At 25.3% G+C, this 19,731-nt stretch overlaps 2 protein-coding genes across 2 annotated transcripts; one reads left to right on the forward strand and one right to left on the reverse strand.

Moving 5' to 3' along the window:
* Window positions 1-157: 157 nt before the first annotated feature.
* Window positions 158-2,085, reverse strand: OCT59_003379 (uncharacterized protein). Its single transcript, XM_025318062.2, has one exon. It carries the CDS (start codon window positions 1,971-1,973, stop codon window positions 1,068-1,070), a length of 906 nt encoding a protein of 301 aa, XP_025176982.1. The 5' UTR covers window positions 1,974-2,085; the 3' UTR covers window positions 158-1,067.
* A 2,493-nt stretch (window positions 2,086-4,578) lies between these two features.
* Window positions 4,579-5,725, forward strand: OCT59_003380 (uncharacterized protein; the record flags this gene model as incomplete). Its single annotated transcript, XM_066145573.1, has 4 exons — window positions 4,579-4,595; window positions 5,000-5,074; window positions 5,286-5,333; window positions 5,472-5,725. 4 exons carry the CDS (start codon window positions 4,579-4,581, stop codon window positions 5,542-5,544), a joined length of 213 nt encoding a protein of 70 aa, XP_065996281.1. The 3' UTR covers window positions 5,545-5,725.
* Between the last annotated feature and the right edge of the window lie 14,006 nt (window positions 5,726-19,731).

Below are 19,731 nucleotides of genomic sequence, written 5' to 3' on the forward strand. Positions count from 1 at the left end.
TTTTTTTTTTGAAATGCTTGATAATGCGTTTAATGCGTTTAAAAAAGAACAAAAGGCGTTATGAAAAAAAAAGAGAGACATTGTTACACAAACAAGAAAGTACAAATTTTCCTCAAAAATTTCATGAAGAAATAAAATAAAAAAAATAGATATGTATAAAAGGCTGCAGAAATGCTTAGAAATACTGCAGAAATACTTTTTTTATTTTTTATTTAATTAAATGCGTGTATTTTTTTTTTATTATAGTACAATTACATACAAAAAAAAGGGGGGAGTTATTAAAGAAGGAGGGGTTAATTAATTAAAAAAGAAAAAGAAAGAAAAAAAAAAAGGAGAAAATTCGCAAAGAAAAAAAAAAAAAAAGAAAAAAAAAAGAATCAATCCACCAAATCCACCAAATCCGTCAAATCCGTCAAATCCGTCAAATTCGCCAAAAATTCGTAAAATCCTTAAAAATTTTCGTAAATTTCATCAAATTCGCCAAATTCGTCAAATTCATCAAATTCGTCAAATTTGTAAATAACATAATAACATAATATAACAAAGTTCGCAAAATTGTAAATAACATAATAACATAATATAACCAAGTTCGCAAAATTGTAAATAACATAATAACATAATATAACCAAGTTCGCAAAATTTGCAGAATTCGCAAAAAAAAAAAAAAATTTCCCCCTCCTCCTCAAAAAATTATTGTATATTAAAATTTTTTTATACCTTTACTTACACATTTTATTTTTGTTACCAATCTAATTTTTAAGACAAAAATAAAAAATAAAAAAAAAAAATACAAAAAAGTTTGATATTTTTTAACCTTTAACGATTATAACGATTATAACGATTATAACGATTATAACGATTGTAACGATTATAATTAATCGTAATACCCACTATACTCACAAATCACAATAACAGGTATTATAATAATCTATGCTGAATCGCTAATAAATCTATGTTCACATATTATAATAATCTATCATTCTATTCTCGATCATATTATAATGATGTATGCTCTCCCCGATATACTCGTTATCTATATGCTCTCCGCTCGTAATATACTCACAACTTTAGAAAAACCTTTCTAATAATTCATGATCCATCCAAACATTATCACGTTTTTCCACCAAAACATTTGAATATTTATTTGTTAAAGTATCTAAATCACTACAAATTTTATCAAATTTTGTTAAAACTTTATTTTTTAAATAATTTTTAGTGACTAAAAAATCATAATTTTGATTTGGAAAAGAATTTCCTAAAAGTTCAAAAAATTCCACATCTATATTATTTTCTTCATGATATTGTAATTTAAGTTTTCTTAAAGATGATAAATGATTTGGAGAGAATAATTCAGCTACACCAAAAGCAGATATTTTCCAACATTCAGTTAAATCTAATTCGATCAAAGAAGATAAAAAATTATTATTACTCGAATTCGATAAAGTTGAAACGATTAATAATAAGAATTGGTCCGATATATTTGCGGCGCATATAGAAAGTTGTTTTACATTTAATAAATTTGATAAACATGGGTTCAAGAGTTTATCATTAAGTGGAGTAGCTCCTGACTCAAAAGTACGAGGACCCCACAAAGTGAATTTTTCCAAAGTTTTTGAATGTTTTCTAGTTAATTCAGAAAGAAAATCTTCATCCAAATTATGACATTTTAATAAAGCAATATGATTTAGATCATTTGTATGTTGAAGTAACACCAATTTATCGTAAGAAGAAATAATAATTGAAAATAATATTAATTCTTTACAATTCGAAGAATGTTTTTGAAATAAATTGTATTTAAGAAAATGTGACCAAATGGGAGATGTATTTATACTAATCCGACGATAAAGAAGTGCAAGGGCGTATTTTGACCAAGTTTTACATACAGTTGATGCGACTGATAACTGGGGATTTGTCAAATGACCAAATATCGCAATAAAAGTTTCTTCGGACAACGAGATAGCGTCCAAGACCATAACTAGTAAGTAAGTAAAAAAAAAAATCAAAATGTGGGTTTTTTTTTTTTTTGTGGAAAAAAAAATAGATAAAAAATTTTTTTATTTTTTATTTTATTGGTCAGGTCGGGTACAAAAAAAAAATTTCCCTTTGACGAAACGAAAAATGAAAAAAAAACGTACAAAATAAAAATTTTTTTTATTGTGTGAAAAAAAAATAAGGATAAAAGGAAAAAAAAAACGGACAATGGATTTTATTGAAGTTATTGTTTTTTTTTTCTAGGGAAAATTGGTGTTGAAATAGAAAAAATGGAAGTAATTAAGCTCCAATAATATAATGATTTTCGGATTTCAATTTTTTTCCGTACAATAAAAAAAAAAAATTAGAGTAAAAAAATATATATCAGAGACTTAAAATACTTATTTATTGTTATTATTGTTATTATTGTTTTTATTGATAATAAAGTTTGATATAACTGATAGATAATTAATCAAGTAATAAAAATAAAAAAAAAAAAAAATAATAATAAAATAAAAAAAAAATTTTTTTAGGTGAATGTAAATCTAGGTTAAAAATGTAACCTATCGAGTTTACCTTAAATGATATCATAAACGGAATTAAATTTATTGGTTTCTTTCATTTTAAACGATAAACTGCCTTGTAACACAATTAAAATATTTTTCTTTTGAAAAAAAAAAAATGTTTGTTTTAAAATTATTTATTTATAAAGTGTAATGCGTGAATACGTAATTAATAACAATCAAACGCGCGAATTACTGTAATAAAAGATTACAAGTTACACATTGATGTCATTGTACTTTTTAAAATAGTAAAAGAAATAATAATTTTGATATTGCATTTTTTTTTTGTGTGTTGCATTTTACATATAAACTGCAAAAAAAAAGGTGCAAAGTAAATAATTTGTATGTAATCGTTTTACATCTTTCATTGTAGATCTTGTTTAATGGGGTGATATTTTTTTTTTTTTTTTTTTTTTTAGAATATTCTTTTAATCGATAAATTAGGATGAGCGAGATATCATTTAAATGTGAAGGGGGGAAAAAGAAGAAAGTAAATTTTTTTTTTAAAAAAAAAAAAAGAAAAAAAAAAAAAAAGAACTTTATTTTCATCAAAATATATATTCTTTATTAACCTAATAAGTAACAAGTAATAATATAATAATAATAATTAAAAAAAAAATGCGCGAGCATTTTTCACGGAGATTTGTTACATTTATCCCTGCCTAAAAACAGCCAATCTAATATTAATAATAAAACACGATCAATCATCACCGATATCGACACAAGTAGTAATTTCACACTTTGTTCGAATAAATTCGGTCTAATACAAAAATAGTCGGTCATATATGTATAATAAATATATATTTTTTGATATGTACAATATTTATATTTATAAAAAAATGTATATACATTTTATTTATTTTATTGTGTTCCAAAAAAAAATAAAATAATGAATTAAATGAATATATACTTGATTTTGTTTTACAATTTTTTCCTTTTTTCTTCTTTTTTTTTTCTTTTAAAGAAAATGTTAAACGCGGATCGTACGCCCAGCGTGAATAAATTTACTGCGCGAAAAACCACAATTTTTTTTTTGTAGATCCTTTGTTCATTATTGTAAATCATTCATATGTGTAACTTAACACTACACTAAACACGCACGAAATATGAAATACACGATTACCAAAAAAAAATTTGCAAAAAATTTTTTTTTTCTATTCGGCAATAACTTAACTTGGAAAGTTGGCTAAAAAGTGAAAGTAGGGGTGTGGATTATGTGGTAAGCAAGTAACTCCACGCATAATAAATTATTGGATAGGATTTTATTGAACTAAAAAATGGGGAGATACACGTTCCAATATGTAATAAAATTGGGAAATAAAGAATTGGGGAATAAAAAAGATTCATTGGAAGCCTATAAAGTCAATCTCAATAGCCTTATTTCTTAATATAGCCTTTCTTCACATGCCGCAGTTTATCAATTGCGTCATCGATAGATTATCACGAGATTTATGATGTATTCGATCATCTTTACCAAATTTTATGAATTGTGAAACAGAGCGGCCCAGAAGAATGGCTTAGAAGGCCTAAATCATAATCAGATTACATAAAAATAAAATATAAAAAAATATGTTAATATGTATCTCACGCGAAAAGGGATCGTACGCGTTTCGTACCCGATTAATGATACAAATCATTTCACGTGATACACAATTTTCAAGTTTTTTCAGTTCGGTTTACTTGTTATGGTTGATCAATTTTCGCCCATCACATATTTATTTTGGTTGTCAGGTAGATTTGTTTATTAAAATGATGTCAGAAATCCCATCTTGATAATGTGTTACAATAAACAGAACGCAATAAATAAATTACTTTCCAATTGATGTATGTAGTTTATCCGTCAGAAAGATCTAGTCTAGTCTTTGTTTCTCTTTTCTTTTTTTTTTTTTTAGGAAAAAAAAAAAGAAAAAAAAAAATCAAAAATTTTTTCTTTTTTATTCAACATCTAAAATAGAAGGAATTCATTGATTTCAATAGCGTTATTTTTAAATTTTTTTTTTTTTTTTTTTTTTTTTTTTTTGATAATCTAAAAAACGTGGTGAAAATGAAATTGCATAAATGGTAAATAAAAAGTAAATTTTATTTATTTAGATATTTGATAACGATATCTTTTTTCACAAAATTTTTGTAACTCATAAACAACGTAAACAATAAATAAATTATTGAGCGGATAAATTTACGGAAATAAAAATATATATATATGAAATGATGCAATAGTAGGTCGGAATAGCCGTAATTAGAATAAAATATGATTGTTAACCGAATTTTTAATGGAAATAAATGAAAGTAAAATGTAAATAATTTTAAAATCTAAGAAATCTAAGGGAAATAATAATCAATTGATCATCTAAGAATATAAAAAGTTAGAATCTTTTTTTTAAGGTAATGATTTATAGATACCCATTTTTTCATTTATAAATCGAAAAAAAAATTTTTTTTTCTTTCTTTTTTTTTTTTGTGGACAGCGATTTCTTTAGAATTCGGAAAAAGAAAAAAAAGAAAAAAAGAAAATTTTTCAAAAAAAAGAATTTATCGATAAGGTAAAAATATATATTAATGAAATATATAATATCAGGTTTATGATGATAAAAAAAAAAAGAAATTACCAAAAATGGATATGAATATAAAAGATAATGATTATATATCCACTAAAGACTGAAAAACCTTAATAATCGTTTTTTTAAAGTTCTTCTTAAATATGATCTAGATTTTCATTATTTATATTTTGTTTTACGTAAAAAAAATTTACAGGTATCATCATTACACCAAAGATTTTAAATTAATTAACATGGGCAATTCGTAAGTTAATAATTTCTTTCGTGTTACATATTCCTTTTATTCCTTTTATTCCTTCCGAACACATCCCCATCCCCATCCCTATTCGTTATTTTAACTAATCATTTATCTTCTCCCCCCCTTACACTTTTTTTTTTTTAGATTAAATAAAAGATCAAATACTCTGTGTAGAATGAGGGACGTATTAATAAACAAAACGCCCTTTTTTCGATAGTCATTAATTAATTGGATGATATTGGATGATAACAATCTCCTTTTGAAAAACCTGTTTTTCAGGTTATTTTATTTGTTCATACCTAGTAAACAGGCGACATATTTTATGACTTTTTTTACGCTCCCCAAAATAAGTCTAAAAAAAAAAGTCCTAAAATAAAATTATATATAAAAAAATGTGCAAAAATAAAAAAAAAAAAATTTTTTACATTATTATTATTTTAAAGAAAAAAAAAATTCAATGAATTGAGAGTTTATGTATAAAAAAATATTTTATTCGCCGGATATACTAAACAACCATAAAGATAAGGTATAATTGCTGATCCATGTTCAAATTAAGTTCATTATATAAGGATTATTAATTATGTCGATAGGAATAATTCACATGATTTCTATCAATGCAACTCCCCTTTACGTAGTCGTGCATTTTTCTACTGACTTGTTGTATTACTTTTTTTTTTCAATGAATTAACTAGTAGTACAATAATTTACGAGATCGGATTATGAACGACATTACTCCGATATATTAAAAAATGTAATACCCATAAGAGGAAAGTTCCATCGGAAATATACGTTATGAATGTTGTCCGTTGAATGAATTAAGCCACCAGGGTGGCTTTTTCAGCATATATGTAATATTTACAAAATAGTAAAAAACACGACATATTTTGACATACAATTAATTTTATTATGAATTCGTTTATTACGTTTCACTTACTAACAAATTACTAAGCAAAAGAGTTATTGAACCTATTTTTCGATCGATCCATACTAAATTTAGTGTTGATGGTCTTATTATTGTTATGTTGACCTACGTCCTACAATATCTGTTGTATTACATATATGTTTTATTGAACATTTTTTTAGTAGTTCATTAAATCAATAAATCAATTTGTTCTTTACTACTGTAGTGAATAATTTATTAATTAATTAATTAGAAGAATTTTAGATTAATAAAATTAATAAAATTTTTTTTTGTAGATTTTTTTTAATAAGAATTTTTTTTTTTAATTAAAATTTAATTAAATAAATAATAATAATGAATAATAATGAATAATAATAATAATAATAATAATAATAGTAATAATAATAATAATAATTTTTACATAATTTTTTTTTTTTGGTAATGTACTGCTACTTTTGTAAGGGATTCTCGGGTTTATGATGATCATTTAAATCTGGAAATTTGGCCTAAATTATTATTATAAAATTTATAAAATTTTTACTAATATGGTTAACACACGTTTAGCCCATCATCTACATCATCTAGCTGTGAAAAAAAAAAAATCAAACGAAAAAAAAAAAACTGATCGTTTAAAAAGTTAATCAAAAACATTTTTATTTTTCTACACAGCTATATTTCGCAGTTAATGTTTTTGTTTTTTTTTTTATGACGGTTCTTTTACACAGCCCATGTTTTTCATTTAAGCCATGTTAACGTGTCATAAAAATAATTTTTCTTTATGAATACGTCACATATAAAAATATCTATATAAACAACATGTAACCCTCATGTAACCCGGAATTTTTAAATGACTTCTCTTTTCTATACTTTCCTTTGAAATTTCTATATTGTTCTATTGTCTAAACCTGATAAAGTGACGCGTCCATTATATGATATCACGTAAACAATTTTTATTATCTTAAATGGTTCGAACGTTTATTCTCAAAAACTCTGAATTTTTTAATTCTTAATGATTTCCTTAAAGTAATACTTGATGATAATAACACCTGGTATTAGATGTCTTCGTACACTGTTAATCAAAGTGTATCCAAATCACCCTCAAAAGTACGTTGGATGGGATTGACGAGATATGCTTATAATGCAATTGTTTGCTGGAGTAGATAGATCGATTCTCCCTTATCTTAATTTGGAGAAAACACGGTTATATTATGTATATGACTGAGATATTTGCAGTTATGAATTAAATACCGGAGACAAAGAGCAAATGTTATCGGACACGAATTACCAGTCAATGACATTTAAATCATGTGGGTAACAACGAAGTCTACACCATCCGCAACCGATGGTCTTGTGATTGGACGCTATGTGAAGCTCTAGCGAAATACGCTAATGCACACAAAGACGATTGGGATTTAATACTTATCGTCCGTCTTGTTTGCATATAGGATGAAATGTTATAATACTATACGACTCGACATGGGTTTATCACTATTTATTTTGCGACTTTACAATAAAGTTCCCCAATTAGAGTAGGCCAGTTGCGATATTAGAATTATTAGCAATAATACCTCGCTCAAACATTTTCAGCAAATATTTGATTATGCCCAGCAAGAATATGAAGTCACTGAGAAATTTAATAAAGTTCATTCATGAAATTCTTATTCTTATGTATTAAAATATGTTAAGCAAACTTTTTCTAAATAAGCTTTTTCTAAATAAGCTTCCTCTCAAAAACAAGTTTTCTAAAATCATGGCGACAATTTTAATCAAGTTATTCAATAAGTTCAAAAAAAACAACTACAAGTTGATATTATACATATTTTATAAATACATAACAAAGTGTTACACACTGCAGTCAAATATAACTAGAAAACAACCACAGCAACTGCAGTAATGAATTAAGAATTCTAGATCCTTTTATTCTTAGTAATATTTAAATTATGAAATAACTATACAAATTTAAAATACATAAATAACAAAGCAAAGAAACAATATATATTATTATACTTAAATTTAATATGGATAGACACTACATTTATGTCAAATACGAAGATTAAAATTAGAAAAAAATTCTGGGAATAACAAATTCCAATGAGTTACCCAACAGGGGATGGCGGAATTGATTTAATTAGAGAGAAAATTCGTTGTGCAGTAATTGTCCCCCTATTGTAAAACTAGGTGGACCACAGTATTTTTATGAGTTAAACAATATTAGAAATCTGAATTAGGATGTTCACTCTTTAACTATGAGATTCTACAAACTCTCTTGAAAGAATTTACCTTTTGATCCAATTAAGTGGGCAATCATTTAAAGAGTTTACTAAAGTAACTTTTATCCAGGATGTTAACAAAAAAAAAATAAATTGAAGAATTCAAAAAGTGTATGCAGGGGAACGCAAGCATTCATTTTGAACTCCAATATTTCAATCCTTTTATATTGCTTATTAAAATCAATGAGTTTAAAATGAGATGTCATTTATTAATTCTGCAATGTTTTTCTTCAGGAGTAGCCAAAAATTTACAGTTGCCATGCTATATTTTTGACATGAAAATAATATAATTCAAGAATTTATTTCTATTCATCAACCAGAGTTAGAAATTTTCACTGTATTAGCAAGTTTCATAGTATTACTGAAAATTAGAAATAATATAAAAGTGTTGAATTCTTTTAGGACCTCATAAGTTCTAGTAAAAGGAATGTTAGTAATAACATTAGTAACATTCAATAGAAATAAGAACAGTTTTATAAATTGACAGACAACAAAGAGATTTTGAGATATGTCATCGAGCTATTAAGCAACCCACAAATGGCAGTATCCGACAACTCCAAAACAACAAAGAAATTTTAAAAAATAAAAAGAAATAACAGTGATTAATAGGAAGCAGCAACAATTACTATTAATAAACAGAATATTATAACAAAACAAATATGACCTTATATAATTCTTGAACTATTAGCTACAGTGACAAATTAAGAGTTAAGAGAATGGACGCTCACTTAATGCAGACCAAGTTTTCCACAGATGAAGAAGTGGGTAACAATATATTGCGTTGCCTAAAAAGTGAACACTGATCACAATTTTTGAAATTATAGTTTATAATTATTTGTAGAAATTATGGCAAAATAATGGCATACAATTATGTTCTGGAAATATATACAACAAAAGAACATTTCTTGAACTTAAAGGCTTATTTCATAGATTTTATTAATACTTATGTTAATTAATAATTTCAATATTTTATAAGTGTTTTTCTTTTTACTATTCTAATCACCTGTCCAAATTGAGAATTACTCAGAGAAATGACAAAAGTATCTCTCAAGATAAGAAACAAGAAGAAATATGTCAGTATAAGTTATCTTCTGAACCGACCTTTACCATTCATTCAAAGAATGGATTTTCAGGCTGTGGCAGCACCAAACGCTTCACCTGACTTTCTAGAGAAATTTCCTACCAATTGTTCTATGATTGACACAGTTAACAACCTCTTTCTAGAAAAATATCCATCATATAGTGGTCATAAGACTAGTGTAATCCATCAATAAAAGTCTTCAATTTTATTCCTTCAAAATATTTTCCTATGCAGGACAATAAAGCTAGGAAAAATAAAGGATTTTGTCAAGCCTTCAATGGATGTCAAGTAAAGTCATATATACTTATTTTAATATGCAACAACACAAGAACAAGCAGTAGCTTTTCAATCATATCCTCTAATTTATGGAAGTTTTAATATTGTTATAGTTATATACAGCAATATAAAGAAGTATTAATTTGGATAGATTCAGAACAAAAAAGATGGTAAACTCACTTGGAAGGAACAAAAAAAAGATTGTTATTATTTTCATCATTTTATAAGTTGGTTAATAAAAGTATAACAATTTAAACAGTAACCTATTAGTGATATTAGTAAGGCATAGTTGATCATCAGGATATTTTTATTAGCTATGATTTAGGATTGCCAAGTAGTGTCATAATGAAAGTGAAAAAATTATAATTGAAAATGAATTATATTATACTGGCCTGTAAGTGATTGGATTCATAGAGGCTCAATTTATATTTACAAGGTTATTTAGCTGAATACATGTTGGAAAACTAGTTGTGGTATGGAATTTTATCAACATATGATGAGCACTGGTTCATTAAGAGGAATCACCATATCTAAAAAGGATAGAAATGATTGGATGCTTCATTCTATTATTAATATTTAATGATTGTCAAGATATGGGATCCGTTTAAAATAGACTTATTTGCAAACAGAAACTTTCTAACTCATTTATGGAAGTAACATCTTTCAATAATAAAATTTATATTCACTTATCAATACATTAATGACATTATAGTTAGTGCTGAAGTTTCAAACAAAACATTTAGGCAAAACAATTTATAGGAATGAAGATGAAGGGGAAGACGAAATTTTGTATGGTTACCCTATTTTGATAATCAAATATAATGTTGCAGGCTTAAATGCTAGAAACATCACATCTGCTATAGTTGCTCAAGGTATGTCTGTAAATTTTAATAACACTTTGAAACTTCATTATATCTTATGAATTTTCAAAAAATCTAGGCAAAGAGAGGTTAAATTTCCATTATTAAAACATGCTATGAGTCTATGGATAGAAAATATAACAATAGGGGATATCACTTTAACTGAGAATCACAGTTGCATGCATTATTAATTCCATGTGGAGATTTTAGTTTTAGAATTTTAAGTTTCAATACCCATTAAAATGAAAATTTTAAAATTACAAAACCTAATTCATCATGATATAGTAAATATTGGATTACCAATTTCAAAAAAAATCAAAAAATTCTAAAATCAACTAATTCCAAAGGGAAAGAAAAACTATTCATTAGTAAAGAACTATATAATGAAATTAAGATGGTGCTGTTAAATCTACATGACACTTTATACTTCATAATGTCTTTTTGCAGTCGAAAAAGGTGATGTCCAAAAATTGGTGCAAAAATACTTTTATAAATTTACCGGGTGACCCAAGCACAACATTTAGTCGGGTGGCTCCAGTGCGCAGTTCCTGGCCTTAGCTTATTTGTTTTTAATACCTCTTCTCAGGCTATACATTACTGATTATTTTAGTATATGTTTTTATTTTCTTCCTCAATAACATTTGATTTGGAGATCTACACCTTCTCTTTATTTATATTGTCTTTTAATCCCTCTTTTATAATTATTTTATTACTTGCTAATACTATCATATCAAAATGTAAGACTATACAAATAAAGAATGAAACAAGAAGATATAAAATATTTTTTAATGATAACAATTACTGAAGAAACAATTTAAAAGAAATCATACAACAATTATTCAAACTAATACCAAAGCTTATCATATAACCAGAGACATGACCAAAGTTACCATAATCATAGATAATAAAATTATCAATAATGTTAATAATATCTATAAGATTATAATTGTAGTATTTTAACTATACAAGAAAATACTCATCCAAATACAACCATTGCCTCACCAATAAACACATTCAATAGAATTCTTTTTATAACAAATTATTTCTTCAACTTTAATTATTTTTTAAAAGTTATTAAATAATTAAAGATATATTGTATTTTAATAAAGGAATTTTAAAATGGAATATAGATTTATCACAATCACAAAAGAAGTATTATTAATTTATAGAATTTTATAGAATTGTTATTATTCAGATATTCTCAAACTGTTAATTCAAGAAAAGTATAAGTAACTCAAAATGGTTTTTGATTTATAACAGAAAAAATAATCAATATCAATAATTTCAACATGATTAATATTAAAAAGATGAAAAAGCGAGATATTTTATTGATAATAGATATAATACAATCATTTGAAAGAAAATAATTAATGACAATTTCATTGATTTAACTGATAAACATTGATTAATTAAAATTTTTCCATAGAAGTATGGCTACACTAGGAGCCATAATAAGTGATATAGAAGTTGTGCAAATATTATAGCATTTAAAGTTATTTGTGACCATTGCTATTTTGCACAAATAAATCATGAAAACTTCTTTTAGGGTACCATGAATTTTAGACATCAATTTTTAAATATGGATTGCTGGATACAAATTCAATGATGAACAACAAGGATATTTAAATTGATAATGTTTAACAAGAATATCTAAATTGATGATGAATAACAAGGATAACTCAATTGATGATGAACAACAGGTTAAGAATATCTGAATGTTTTATCTGCAGTTTGCATTTCTCCACTCCTTTGGATAATTTATTATTATGATCCATTTTTAACAAAAATTAAAAAAGAAAATCTTATTAATGGAAAATCAAATTAAATATTTATGAGAATATATATAATGAAGATAGAGTATTTTCCAGGGTCTACCATATATGGATGATACAACATTATTTATAGCTGAAAACTAGTACTAAGTGAAAGGAGAGGAGATAGAATATCAGGTTAAATTTTTAAAAGGCATGATATTTCCAAAATTTAACAAAACTATGGAGAGAAATTAATGATGGACTTCTCTAAATCTAATATTTTCGTAAGACTGTTTTACAATACATAACCAAATATATGTCAGCAAATTGGAAATTTGTTCTACTGCTAGTTTAATTCATTCATTGTTAATTAAATTTTCTATAGAAAATAGATTACATTAGGAACTATAAGTGGAATACAATTATATTTCTTATATTTTTTATTGAAATGGAATATACATTTCTTATATTTTTTTATTGAAGTGAATACATATTTCTTATATTTTTTTATTGAAATGGAATATATTTTTTCTTTTGATATGATTCTATATTTATTCTCTTGCATTATTATTATTATTATTATTATTTTTTATTTTTGAATAATGAAATAATCCCTTTTTTACAATTCCTATTCCTATTTTCTCTATGCTTACTGAATAAATAATCCATTTATTCATCCATTTTTTATTTCTTTTTCACAAAAATTGACTTGCTTTTCCATCATCATCACTATCCAAAAAATGAAAATTAGATAATATTGGAAATACTATACACTTCTTTCTATAGACTCTTCACTAGATATAGTTAAGGTTCTGGAGTTAGCTATGCATCAATGCATCCACTTCAACATGAATGTGCAAAAACTTTAAGCATTTATTTGATTCAAAATATGCTGTTAATGTACAGTCACGTCCGAAAGTGACGCCCGATTTAAAATTAATGCCAAAAATGGCAAAACTTTATTGATTTTCATTAAAATTCACATAAAAAATAATTACTAAAAATGGTTAATAATGTGTTGGCCCTCCCTTGCTTCTAGTACTGCATTTATTCTTTGTGGCATTGAAGCAACAACCTCTTCAAAAATGGAGCAATCCAAATTTTCCCATTCTTCACTTAGTGCAACTTTAAGTTCATCCACAGTTCTTGGAAAGACTTTACAACTCTGGATATTGTCCTTTAACTGCTTCCAGATGTTTTCTATTGGATTTAGATCGGGAGAATTTGCCGGCCAATCAATAACCACAATTTTATTCTTCTTCAACCAATCCTTGGTTATTTTCGCGGTATGTATGGGTGCATTATCCTGTTGAAAAATTGCAGCCCTTCCTGTTAACTCATGAACTGTATGCTGAAATGGATACAGATATGAATTTAGGATTCTAATGTAAGTATTTGAATTGATTTTTTCATTTCCTTCTTTATTTTCATCACAAAAAATTAATGGCCCTTTTATCCCTCCTGCAAAACATCCCAAACCATGACTGATTTTCGACCACTTTTAAAGATAGGTGTCAAGCATTCAGTGTTAAACCTTTCCCCTGTGTGTCTCCAAACTCTTATTTGTCGTGACTGCTTGCCAATCTCAACACTTGATTCATCTGAGAAAATAACTTGTGCCCAATCATAAGCTGTTTTTTCTTTATATTTCTCACACCAACTAATACGAGCTAATGCATGCTTTTCTGAGATAAAGGGTTTTTTTGCAGCAACATGGGAATAAATTCCAACACTATGTAATGCTCTTTTAGCAGTTGTAAGGCTGCAATTTAAATCTAATGTATTAATGACTTCATGTAAAGGTTCGCGTCGATCTTGTGTAACTTTGTTTATGAGTGCATTTTTCTCATTATTATTGAGAGCAGGTGGACGCCCCGATCTAGGTAAATTTTCAGTTTTCCCTGTCTTCTTGTATCTGTCAATAATTCTTCTTATTGTGGTGGGGTCACGACCCATTTTTCTTGCTATTTATGCAGGGTTAAAATTCTCCATATATGCTATTATTTTTCCTTTATCTTGAGAAGTTAACTCAGTTCTATGTGACATTATTTTTTTAACTTTGCAACGCGTTTATTAGGTTATGAAATTGTGAGAAAAACATTTAAAAATAAAAAAAAGGGGGTATAAATAATGAAAATTTTGTGTATCGTAACACCGTACAAAATCGGGCGTCACTTTCGGACCCGACTGTACCTTGAGAAAGTGTCTATAATGCAGAAATATATCGGATATTTGTTAATTGGCTTAAACATATCCATAATATTGAAGTTACAGGACAATGGCACTTGAAGCACTAGAGATTTACAACATCTATTTTGTGATCTTGTAATAAAGTGTCCAAACACAGATACATTTCTTTTCATTGAAATGGAATATATATTTATTATTGATATTGGAGTTGGTATTAGAAAGTAGAAGTTTTTTGCAAATATTATACTAGTGTTTAAAGCTACTAATAAATAAGTCAATCAAATTTAAATGGTTTGTTAGGATATAATTTAATGACAAATAAGTTAAAAACATTTGAGTGCCTTTTCTACAGTTTGCTGATATATAGAAATAGATCATTTAAATCAAACTTTTTAAAGGTATAATATTTTCAAAATTCAGTAAAATTATGGAGAGAAATTAATGATGGACTCTTTTAAATCTAATATTTTTATATAATAATTATTTAAATTAATTTTTTTATGGAAGAATAAATCACATCAGAAGCTGTGAATGTAATATATTGATATTTGAAGTTAATATTGAAGAGTAAGAATTTTCTGCAAATAGCAATCCTTACATGCTGTAATTCACATATGGATATCAGGTGATGGACGCAATGTGGGTAGAAAGTAAAACATGTTATAATAACGTGTACTATTTAAATGACATAGTAAATATTCACAAATCCGATTTTCATTACATGATTGTTTTATATCCTAATTGATTTTTTTTAATAATTTAGATTATTTAATATTTATTTATCACTTCATTTATTATACTAATCATGAAATACAAAATAGATTATTACAATATCAAAGGATTTTATATTACTATATTGTAATTATAGTAATATTATAATATTAGATACAACTTACAATACAAATGATGCTTTGCATTGAAGAATGGTTGATTCCTTCAAAACTAATATTTTTGTATAACAATAGCTTGCTTGACTCATTTATTGTTAATTAAATTTTTCTATAAAAAAAAGAGTACACAAGAAGCCATGCTTTTTCTTTTAATATTAGTTGATGAATTGAGATTAAGGCTATTGGTGATTGTTGCAAAATCAATTAAATTAAAATGGATTGCTGAATACAAATTAAATAATTATTCTGAATTTTTTTACTTAATCTATAAGATATGGAGTGATTGCATTCATATTTTTAAAAAGTGTAATACTTACTATAATATTTCAAAGGATGTAGAAACAACATATGATATGATTACATTCATAATATTAAAGAGGCAATATTAACTATATATCAGAAGGTAGCAAATGAGGAAAGAAATAACAAAACAATATGAGTACAAAAATATCTTGAGTCTCAAAGTTGGGAATTAATAAAAATATCAAAAGAAAAGACTTTAGAAAATATTGGTTTAAAAACTGGAAATCTAGTGAAAGAAAACATGGTCTGAAGTTGATAATCTTGATGATTTAGTTGATGTAGTAAAAAATTCAACATTAGGAGGTTATAACCAAGCACAAACAGTTTTTAACAAAAATGGAGATTGTGTAGTGCATTTTTATAATTGGACAGAATATTTATCAGAATTCTTTAAACAACTCCTAATATTTTAAAATACCATCATTTTATTTTTCATGCAGATAATGTAGGTGAAGGTTGACTACTCTCCCTTACACTAGTTCTAATATGGCTAGTACATATAATACTAATCATCAAGAATGTATTAACAAATTAATTCTGGCTCTTAAACCATTATCAGATAGCATTAACTGATTTGGCCAAAATTATTATAGTAATTTTTATGAAAAGTTAAGTCAATTGAATTGGGGTCCATTTGCACCAAGATCATTCGGAATTTTTCCAATGATTTCTATAAATTATAATATTATTAGCAAATATCATTTAGATAAAAATGATCATGAAAATCATTAGCTTTTTAAGGTAATTTTGAAGTGGTGAATTAAGTTTTTCAGAAATAAAACTTGTTGTTAAAATTAGACCAGGACAATACAAATTCCATAATAAAAATATATCAAAAAGAATGAGAGGAATAATTGCTTATCAACTTTTAATTAAACCAATAATCTTAAACTTTGAAAAGTTATTCATAATGTAAGAATACCAAATGCATTTATTAATACTGTATTTTTTGGGTAACAAAAACTAAGTATATAATATTTTAATGCTAAGATGGATGAGAATGATTTAAATTTAAATAATATGAAATTGTTACATAAATTTCATAAATTGATAGTTTAGTTACTATATATTTCCTATTTCACTAAAGTTATTATTAAATAGATTATTTAGTAGCTTTATTTTACTTGAAATCATACTAAAGAAAGATAAAGACAATGTTATATTTGGCATTAAAGTAATCTTGATATACTTGATGGATCCATCATATATAACCAAAAAGAACATATGAAAAAACAGAATTCATATCAATAACTTTTACTTTAGAACAAAAGTTTATCTCTAATTTTTATTTTAAATTACTTTTTATAATTTCCATTATATTTTGCTCAACATTTTTAATTTTTGAAATTCAACAATGTATATGGAATTATAAACATTATTTTAAAGATATATGGAATTTATTTTGTAAGTAATATTTTATAATTGCTTTATATTTAAACCAAATTAACTTGATTTAATCATTAATAGATTTAGGAGCATATATTTTACCTATTATAGCATCCATTTTTGGCTTATTAACTTATATGAACCTTGGTAATTTATAATAAATTAATAACATTTATTTTGAAAACAAAGAGCAATTAGAAGATTTCAATCAAGAAAGTGATTCAAGAGAAGTTGATGATATGGAAAGTAATGAAAAAAATGAAATTGATGATTCTAATAATAATAGTAGCAAAGAAAATTAATGTAAAAAAATAATTTCATATAAATTTGGTGTTACTATTGTTACTATACATATTGACACCAACCATTTATTGAGAAATCAACCATTCAACAGTCACATGACGTGTTGTTCTGTGTTGCCTTTGCAGAACAGCATGATTTAATGTTTACATTGTATTATTTGGTTTCAATAAGTTAAAATCATGCTTTTCCAATTATATATATATATTATATATATAATTAGAAAAAGTGTTTCAGAATGGAAATAAAAAGAATTCAATGTTTTAATAAAAAATCTTTTTTTAGATTATCAAAGATTTTGAATTTTATATAGTAAAAACTTGCACCAATGAGATGATGATTAACCACTATCTTTTCGATTGAATAAATAATTCATGTAACTTTGTTTGTATATGTGGCATAATTAGATCCAATTAGAATGGTCTTTTTGTAGCAATTATTTTTAGTTGAAAAGGAGATTATTATATGAACTTACTTTTTTTTAAAGAAGTATATACTGTAAATGGTTTAAAGTATAATAATGATGATTTATTTTAATAACTTTAAAATGTAAATACCCATAGAACTTTTCTTTTTTAATAAAGTTATTTATCACTGCGTGCAGTCTTATTCAAGTATACAATTTTTTAAATTGAATAGTACCTATAGGTACTTATTAATTATGAAGTATATGGCCAAAATTGGCCTTTATTAAGAATTTTGTGCCATGTACCAGGGTTTAATCATGAAGATATTATTTTTGGAGGTACTATATGCAATAACAAATAGTATCTTTATTTAATAAAAGTTTAATAAAATGAATATATGCAATAGTGCAATGCAGTTTTTGGTTATTAGAAATTTATATTCAGAAGTAGAAAAAGTACCTTTTATTAAAGAAAGTGAAAGGAATCCAAAAATCTTTATAAAATATCTTTTTAGTAAGAAATGTAATTTGAAATTTTTATGGTAGATTTTATGCCGCCAGTAACATAATCATTAATTACTCAATGTACATAATTTTATATTCATTTGAAGGCAAGAACTTGCTTTAGCTGACAAATCAATATTAACACTCAGTTTCAAAAATTGAATATAAATGTATTGAAATTATCCAGTAACTAGTCACTAGTGATTCAATTCATTCTTTTAATTTATAAGGTAGGTATTAATTTTTTTCAAATAAATACAATCTATCTATCCGACTAGCTTATGTATATGATTGATTTATTAACAATTTTGTGACAAGAATTTTATTCTGAATCTCATATTACATTAAAAAAATTAATATCATATAAATAATTGATTTACTTGCATTGGCTGATGATATATCCATCAAACTTATGTATTAAATTGGCAATTTGAATTTGTCTAATAAAATTGATTTTTTGAATGTAAAAGCTTATTTCAAACATGCAAATTTTATTTGTTATATTTTATATTCAAACTTCACATTTTTTTATTTGATGTATCAATAAAAACAATTTTTGGATTTTTTTTATTTTTAAATTTGATTTAAAAATAAATTTGAATACTTTTTTTTAATTAACATAATTTATTGATTTAATTAGTTGCAAAAAGAGAATTTTTATAAATGATTAAAAATTGTCAAATTTCAGTATAGTCTCATCACTGCATGTCATGTGAGTCACTCATCTTAGTCATGTGCCACTTCAAGAAATGTAGTTGTTTCGGGCAAGTGCATTGTTAAAATTTCTTCCCTTGAATATGGCGACAAGTATAATTCGAATCGTCATATTTAACATGTTGCGCATGTCACCTTTTCGTCTTACGTCAATATTTCATAAAGCTACATTACCATGATCTTTTCTAACTTATTATAGACATGGCCTTCGACCATATATTCTTAATTCGTTGGCACTTTTATTAATTAGTTCTTTCTTTTGATTACTTTAAGAAATTTTAAATTTTTTTTTTTTCAAATTTATTAACAGTTTAAATCATTTTTTAATCTGGATGAAAGGTATGAAATGATGATCATGAACAATTATTGATGTTTCGCTTACCAATAATATATTTTTATATTAAATGTAATAAGTAGTTTTTTTTTTTAATAAACCTTTATAAAAATTCGAAATATTAAACCCCTATAAATTCATATTTAGTAATTGTGATACCGTATTTGACTGATATTAAGAACCCGAAATTAAGTTTATGCGCGTGCTAAAAAATAAGCATCTTTTGCTGATATTT

This window comes from Rhizophagus irregularis, chromosome 11, assembly GCF_026210795.1.
Source record: "Rhizophagus irregularis chromosome 11, complete sequence".
NCBI classification, from domain to species: Eukaryota; Fungi; Glomeromycota; class Glomeromycetes; order Glomerales; family Glomeraceae; genus Rhizophagus; species Rhizophagus irregularis.